The 8,186-nt window shown below is 46.7% G+C and overlaps 1 protein-coding gene across 4 annotated transcripts in view; it reads right to left on the bottom strand.

Moving 5' to 3' along the window:
- The window catches only part of CRTC1 (CREB regulated transcription coactivator 1), a 286,165-nt gene that overhangs the window by 182,655 nt on the left and 95,324 nt on the right, over positions 1 to 8,186 (bottom strand). For all 4 annotated transcript variants that reach the window (XM_077475938.1, XM_077475939.1, XM_077475940.1 and 1 more), the window contains exon 4: positions 3,537 to 3,598. In XM_077475938.1, coding sequence (XP_077332064.1) covers positions 3,537 to 3,598 — 62 coding nt within the window. The remainder of the gene's footprint in view (positions 1 to 3,536; positions 3,599 to 8,186) is intronic.

The raw sequence follows: 8,186 nt of genomic DNA, 5'->3' as shown, positions 1-8,186 counted from the left end.
TGCTGGAACTTTCCATCTTTTAGTGAATCTTTCTTCCATATGATAGAGCTTTGCGAGTCTCTTTGGAAGGGAAAAAATGCTTATCTGGATGATCCCATTCGGTATAAATAAGCTTTTTTAGTAATGCATGGACGGGAAATGCATGCAAAGGCTGTAAAGGCTTCAAAGAACCCAAGGAAGAGACCGGCCCTTCAGCTAACTCTGTTAGGGGTAGCATGCAAGTAGAGCGAACCTCTTTGCAAGCTTCTGTACTTCTGATTGTGAAGTAGGGATCCTTGGGAACTTCAAGTATTGTTTCCTCTGCAGAGAAATAATCGCATGTCTTTCCTCCCGATCATCTGAGGGCAATACCCCCATCCTGTCCCCATAATTCTCTTGGACCCTCCACTGACTGTAAAGAGGCTAAGGTGGGGGAGGGGGGATCTAGGATGCTTCCTATACACTGGATGGAGGATGCGATTAAAGCCGCTAATCTTCCTTCTAAGCCTTGCAAGGCAGAGGAAAATGCATCTTCAGTCACCTCTACAGGGGCTGAAGTGTGTGAAGCAGTTGCACCTCTGCTAGCTTCCAATGACTCACTCTGGCTTGCCATGTCTGATCTCTCTGAAGAGGAAGACAGTATGGAGGTATAACTGGGATTCCCAGTGCCTTAGGTACCTTTACGGTAGGTCTGGAAGACATAGTGCAAGCACAAGCAGAGGTACACACAAAATAACAGTTCTTTTGCAGCTAAGTAACAATTTTTCCTGTCTGGAAATGCCTGTTTACACCCTTACTTGCCCAGCGCTCTGGTGTCTTAGTGTGACAGGCTGCCTCTCTTCAGTTAAAAATTCTTTCTGAAATTAGTGTGTCATATAAAGCCTCAGGTGGAACCTGATTGGCATCCTCAGCGCTTCCCCTCAGCTATGCCGCGAGTGCTGTGTGTGGACATTGCAGCCATACACAGCGCCACGGACATGCCCCTCTGCGTTCCCAGGCCCTGCTAGGGAGCCGAATGGCCAACACAAAGGTGAATGTACTATACACCTCTACAAGGGGGAAAGGAAAGAAGGAAAGAGGGGAAAGAAAAGAGGGGAAAGAAAAGGAGGGGAAAGAAAAGGAGGGGAAAGAAAAGGAGGGGAAAGAAAAGGAGGGGAAAGAAAAGGAGGGGAAAGAAAAGGAGGGGAAAGAAAAGGAGGGGAAAGAAAAGGAGGGGAAAGAAAAGGAGGGGAAAGGAAAGAGGGGAAAGGAAAGAGGGGAAAGGAAAGAGGGGAAAGGAAAGAGGGGAAAGGAAAGAGGGGAAAGGAAAGAGGGGAAAGAGGGGAAAGGAAAGGAAAGAGGGGAAAGGAAAGGAAAGAGGGGAAAGAGGGGAAAGGAAAGAGGGGAAAGAAAAGAGGGGAAAGGGGGAAAGGAAAGAGGGGAAAGGGAAAGGAAAGAGGGGAAAAGGGGAAGGAAAGAGGGGAAAAGGGGAAGGAAAGAGGGGAAAAGGGGAAGGAAAGAGGGGAAAAGGGGAAGGGAAGAGGGGGAAGAGGGGGAAGAGGGGGAAGAGGGGGAAGAGGGGGAAGAGGGGGAAGAGGGGGAAGAGGGGGAAGAGGGGGAAGAGGGGGAAGAGGGGGAAGAGGGGGAAGAGGGGGAAGAGGGGGAAGGGGAAGGTGAAGGGAAGAGGGGAAGGGGAGGGGAAGGGGAGGGGGAGGGGAAGAGAGGAAAGGGGGGAAGGGGAGGGTTAGGTTCTGTCAGCGGATTTATAGTTTTTTAAAACCATAGAAGCATAGGGCGTTTCCCAATGTTACTAGGTGGAAGTTCTGGGTGGTAATTAAACCATGCAGCTAAAGCAGCTGCATCAACCAATCAGCCACCGCCCATATAGAAATTTAAACACATCTCTGTATTAGCAACTGCTGTATTTTTTACCAAATCCCACAAGATATAAGAACCCCCTCTGCCGCTGGGACCACAGATGTTCTGAGACAGAGCTGCACTAAGACACATACATAGGTAGTGTAAGTTACTCCTTATAGAAGAGACATTTATAAAAGGCATATAAGGTATATTGAAGGAAAAAGCAAAGCTTCTTCCCTTACCTTGTCCTCTCTGCAGGATACTGCTGATTTAACAGACAGATCCAACTTTCGCCCATCACGGCAGGCTGCGTTTAAACACACTCAAAGACTGGGGCCCTTTTAAAAGGGGTTTTGCTCCTTTGGGCCTTTCTATAGCACCCCTCAGGACAGCTTTAGGAAATGTAGCAAGATCAAAAAGCATCCTGGTTCCTAGGGTCCAGCTCTCAAAGAGAAGCATTACAGGCAAAACCTCGTTCTTGCATCGAGTTCCAGGTACCATCCTATGGCCTCAGTGGTGAGGATGGATCTGATTGTGGAGGTTTCTTTAAATCCAGCATGGATACCTCCTGGAGCTCCTTAGAGCACATCTTCACTCGTGACCAACACCTTTAGACACTGGCGAAAAAACTGAGTGCTCCTGGAAGGATGAGGGGTTATATAGGGGAGTCAACTTCCTGTATTGGTTATACCAGTGTCAACACCTGAAGGTAGGCCTATAACCCACCAAGTAATTACTTGAGACTCTGTGTCCAATGATGTACGATAAAGAAAAGGAAGAGGAGGAAGAGGAGGAGGAGGAGGAGGAGGAGGAGGAGGAGGAGGAGGAGGAAGAAGATTTGTAAGCGATGTTGAAGGAGCGGTGGGATAGGTAGGATGAGAACCAGCACACCACATGAGTACAATCACAGAGACCAACAGGAGTGGAGTTTGAGGAGGGGGTGGTTCAGTGTGTCAAAAGGCAGCAGAGAGGTCCAGGAGAAGTAGTACAGAAAAGTGTCCTTTAGTTTTAGCCGTTAGTAGGTAATTTGTGAGTTTAAAGGAGAGCAGTTTCCATGGAGTGTTGAGGGCGAAATCTGGACTGAAGGGGATCAATACGTTTGTTCATGGTCAGATTGTCGCTCAGTCGGTTGTAAACCAGACTGTCAAGAAGTTTGGAGGAGAAGGTGAGTAAGGAGATGGGGCATAGGTTGTTAAGATTGGTGGGGTCCAGGGAGGGCTTCGTATGTATGGGGGTGACTAGTGCATGTTTTAGAGTGTTTGGGAAGATGCCACAAGAGAGTGAGTGGTTGAAAATGTGAGTTAGAGAGTGTAAAATCGAGTCATAGCACATGCCTGTAAATGCCTGAAATAGCCATATTGTGCATGGACACATTGTCCAACATGGAGGGGAGTTTCCAGGCAGAAAAAAAAATAAATGATCTCTCAAATAAAAAAAAAAGATCAAAAGTATGCAGGAGCAGCTTCTTTGAGCTGTAGTGTGCATGTGCCCTAAATGTCATACGTCTGGGCACAGGTGCAGTTCAATCCAGTCATTTAAAACCATTCAAGTTTATAGCAAGTATGTTAATATATTTTCGCAGGCCTAAATAAATGCATGAGGTGACAGTATATATAGTTTTTCTTTCTCTCAGAATATGGGAAAGTGGGAACCAAAACATTTTAAGAAAATGTGTAAATCTAACAGCACAATTGTAAATTGCAAGCAAATAAACCTACCGTCTCCAGCTAGTATCAGGTGGAGGCGACAAATATACCGATCCATATGGGCAGCTGTCTACGTAGCACATAAGTTAAGGAAAAACATAATATAACAATCTATACAAGTAGTGTAAAAAAAGAAATAAATAAAAGCTCTTTCGTGAATGATAAAGTTCCGGTTTCAGGTAAGTGGACCCACTCTCAGATTGTCCTGAGGATCATTGGGGAAAATTAGATTGCAGATAGCAGGCCTAAAAGGACACTACTTCTGCTCCATCTGGAAACCCCACAGTGTTCTGAGAAGTCTGCCATTGAACTACCCTGTATTAAGGATTTATTTGTAAAACAAAACACTGCATGTGTGTGTGTATATATATATATATATATATATATATATATATATATATATATATATATATATAATATACAGTATATTAATTAGTCCAGCATTTTAAAATGGAACTCTTTATCAGTCTATTCGCTGTATATTGCTTTTAAGATGCAACACTTTCCTTAGGTTGCAGCCTCTAATCGACAAACGTTTTCCAGCATGTCCTTTTGGCAGAGGTTGAACAAGGAGGGCCACACACAAATTGAAATTCAGCCAATCCCCACTAAAAGAGTCCAATTTTGAAGCATCTATGCCCAGTTTTAATGAATCGTTGGTTTAAAAAATGATTTCCCAAGAAAAACTATAACTCCTGCCAGGACGCAAAATGAACACAAATGTACCATAATGAGGAAAGCCATAACCACAAGCAAAAGTTAAGAATGTAATTTTACAATTTTAGAACGTCCTTTAAATACACACATTTGGAACATTTAGCAGTAACTGGCGTTGACAATAAACAAAGAGGTAGTAAGTTATGTCCCCAATTATACCTGTTACAGCAAAATAAAATAAAAAAGATAATAAGCAAAACTAATCTTTAATCGAGCCAGAAAAGTTACGCCCAATTTGCATGAACCACAGAAAAGTTGTGATAATATCCAGCTAAAATACATTCTCCGAGAGCCGGTTCACACAGGGGCGACTCAGATCGGACTTCAGGTCGTCCCTAGTCGCCTCAGATCGGACAACATGTAAAAATCAATGTAAGTGAATAAGAGCCGTCTTAATGCACACTACTGAAGTCGCTCCGACTTCAGAAAAGGTTCCTGTACTACTTCAATCCGACTTGTAGGCAACTGGTATCCGTCGATTTCAATGGAGGTCGCCTACAAGTGGGATCTCCGTCTATACAGAGGAGACTCTCATGGAATTATCAGCTCTCAAGAGGGAACTCCATGCCAAATTTTTAAATTTGGCGTGGGTTCCCCCTCCGAGAGCATACCAGGCCCTTAGGTCTGGTATGGATTCTAAGGGGAACCCCTTACGCCGAAAAAAACGGAGTGGGGGTCACCCCCAGATGCATACCAGACCCTTATCCGAGCACGCTACCCGGCCGGCCAGGAAAGGGGGTGGGACGAGCGAGCGCCCCCCCCTCCTGAGCCGTACCAGGCCGCATGGGGGGTGCCTTGGGGAAGGAGTGGCCCCCCACCCCAAAGCACCTTCTCCCCATGTTGATGAGGACAAGGGCCTCTTCACAACAACCCTGGCCGTTGGTTGTCAGGGTCTGCGAGCGGGGGGCTTATCGAAATCAGGGAGCCCCCTTTAATAAGGGGGCCCCCAGATCCCAGCCCCCCACCCTATGTAAATGAGTATGGGGTACAATGTACCCCTACCCATTCACCTGTGAAAAAAAAAATGTATAAAAAAAAACAAAACACAACACAAGGGTTAAAATAGTTTATTGCACAGTTCCGGGGGTCTTCCGTCTTCAGGGGTCTTCTCGCCGGACTCCTGCGCTATCTTCTGCTAGCGCTTTCACTAGCGGAGGAGCCCGGCTTTCTTGTTCGCCGTCGCCCTCTTGTTCCAACTTCGGGGGTCTTGTCCCCCTCTTCGGTTCTTCGTGCCGGGCCACCGCGCCTTCTTCTAGCTCTTTCACAAGCGGTTTTCTGTCGCCGTCTTCTGTTCTTCTCTTCGGGAGATGTTGCCTCGTCGCTGTCTCCACTTACTATGAGAGAACACGCGGCGTGTGGCGACTTGTATAGGGACATCACCGGATGATGTCCCCGCTCATTATGATGTCACAGTCCCAGCATCCTCTGTGCGAGGACATCATCCGGGATGTCCCTATATAAGTTGCCGTACGCCGCATCCCTGTCATTGTGAGCGGAGACAGCGACGAGGCAACATCTACCGAAGAGAAGAACAGAAGATGGCAGCAGCTGCGACAGAAGACCGGGCCACCGCTTGTAAAAGAGCTAGAAGGCGGCGCGGTGGCCCGGCAAGAAGAACCGAAGAGGGGGACAAGACCCCCGAAGTCGGAAGAAGAGGGCGGCGGCGGCTAAGAAGAAAGCCGGGCTCCTCCGCTAGTGAAAGAGCTAGCAAAAGAGCAGAAGAAGGCGGAGGAGTCCGGCGAGAAGACCCCCGAAGACGGAAGACACCCCGGAGCTGTCCAAAAAACTATTTTAACCCTTGTGTGTTGTGTTTTTTTTGTACATTTTTTTCACAGGTGAATGGGTAGGGGTACATTGTACCCCATACTCATTCACATAGGGTGGGGGGGCCGGGATCTGGGGGCCCCCTTATTAAAGGGGGCTCCCGGATTCCGATAAGCCCCCCGCCCGCAGACCCAGGACAACCAACGGCCAGGGTTGTCGGGAAGAGGCCCTTGTCCTCATCAACATGAGGACAAGGTGTTTTGGGGTGGGGGGGCGCGCGGCTCCCCCTTCCCCAAGGCATCCCCCAATGTTGAGGGCACGCGGCCTGGTACAGCTCAGTAGGGACGGGGGCGCTCGCTCGTCCCCACCCCCTTTCCTGGCCGGCCGGGTAGCGTGCTCAGATAAGGGTCTGGTATGCATCGGGGGGGGGGGGGGCACGCCGTTTTTTCGGCGTAGGGGGTTCCCTTTAGAATCCATACCAGACCTAAGGGCCATCTCAGACTGACAGTGTATCCATTGCACAGAGCAGGTAAGTATAACACTTGACCGCAACAATGATCGCCGCGTTGCGCTCCCCCACAGGGGCACAGTGGCCGTTATCACACTAGATGTCTTATGACGTCCGGTCAAGGTATTGAAACCACTTTGCCTCTGTGATTTTGCTGTATGGCGGGCGGCAAATGGTAAAAAAAATAAACACGTAGAACACCACTCCCCAGAGCACATAGAAAGGGCACAAGTTCCACATGCTAAAACATACTGTTCTAGCATGTGGGCTTGCATAAATAAGCCCTTAATCAGCTAAATACATTCCAGGAGCAGTGAGACACAAGGCAAGTCTTAGGCTTCATGTACACAGGACATTTAAAAACCTCTTCTGAATGCTGGAACGTGACTGATTAAAAACGGCAATTTTTTCCACTTTTACATGTGTGGCGTTTATACACGTTTTGCAGCATTCATGAGTGTTTGCGCTTAGAAACTTTTTTTTTTTTTACAATCAGTAGACCCTCCCAAATGCCTACAATGCAGGAAAACCCAGAGAGAGTTTTTACATGCTGTTACAGGCATTTGGCATTTCCAATGCCCCTGAACCACCGTCCTAAATGCAAATTTTGAGCGTACATGTACCCATAAGTTAACGTTGAGGAGAATTCAGGGGCTGCTGAAAAAAAAACAAAAAGCAATGGCTCCTAAAGGTCAGTTTACAAGCTGCAGTGTACATGAGGTCTTACAGTTAAGTTTCTTTAGAAAGCAGCCACATTCTGATCAGAAAGTCTGTGCTCTGCCAGCATGCTCAACAGAAGGACCCTTTGCTCTCTGTATGCAAGCAGTTACATTGCCTTGCAAAAGTATTCACCCCCTTGGCTTTTTACCTACTTTGTTACATTACAGTCTTTAGTTCAATGTTTTTTTTAAATCTGAATTATATGCGATGGATCAGAACACACTAATCTAAGTTGGTGCAGCAAAATAAGAAAAATACATAAAACTATTTTTCAGAATTGCCATGTGCGTTTTTATTCACCTGCTTTGTTATGAAGCCCATAAAAAAGCTCTGGAGCAACCAATTACCATCAGAAGTCACAAATAGTGAAATGATGTACACCTGTGTGCAATCTAAGGATCACATGATCTGTCAATGCATAGACACCTTTTCGAAAGGCCCCGGAGGTTGCAACACCTAAGCAAGAGGCACCACTAGCCAAACACTGCCATGAAGACCAAGGAACTCTCCAAACAAGTAAGGGACAAGGTTGTTGAAAAGTACAAACCAAGGTTAGGTTATAAAAAAAAAAAAATATCCAAATCTTTGATGCTCCCTAGCACCATCAAATCTATCATAACCAAATGGAAAGAACATGGTACAACATCAAACCTGCCAAGAGACAGCCGCACACCAAAACTCACGGATTGGGCAAAGAGGGCATTAATCAGAGAGGCAGGACAGAGACCCAAGTTAACCCTGGAGGAGTTCCACAGCAGAGACTGGAGCATCTGTACATAGGACAATAAGCCGTACGCTCCATAGAGTTGGGCTTTATGGCAGAGTGGCCAGAAGAAAGCAATTAGTTTCAGCAAAACACAAAATGGCACGTTTTGAGTTTGTGAAAAGGCATGTGGGAGACTCCCAAAATGTATGGCGGAAGGTGCTCTGGTCTGAGGAGACTAAAATTGATC

Source organism: Lithobates pipiens, unplaced genomic scaffold, assembly GCF_037356315.1.
Source record: "Lithobates pipiens isolate NorthernLeopardFrog02 unplaced genomic scaffold, aLitPip1_a1.2 Scaffold_13, whole genome shotgun sequence".
Classification (NCBI taxonomy): Eukaryota; Metazoa; Chordata; class Amphibia; order Anura; family Ranidae; genus Lithobates; species Lithobates pipiens.
This window is presented reverse-complemented; position numbering and strand designations above follow the sequence as displayed.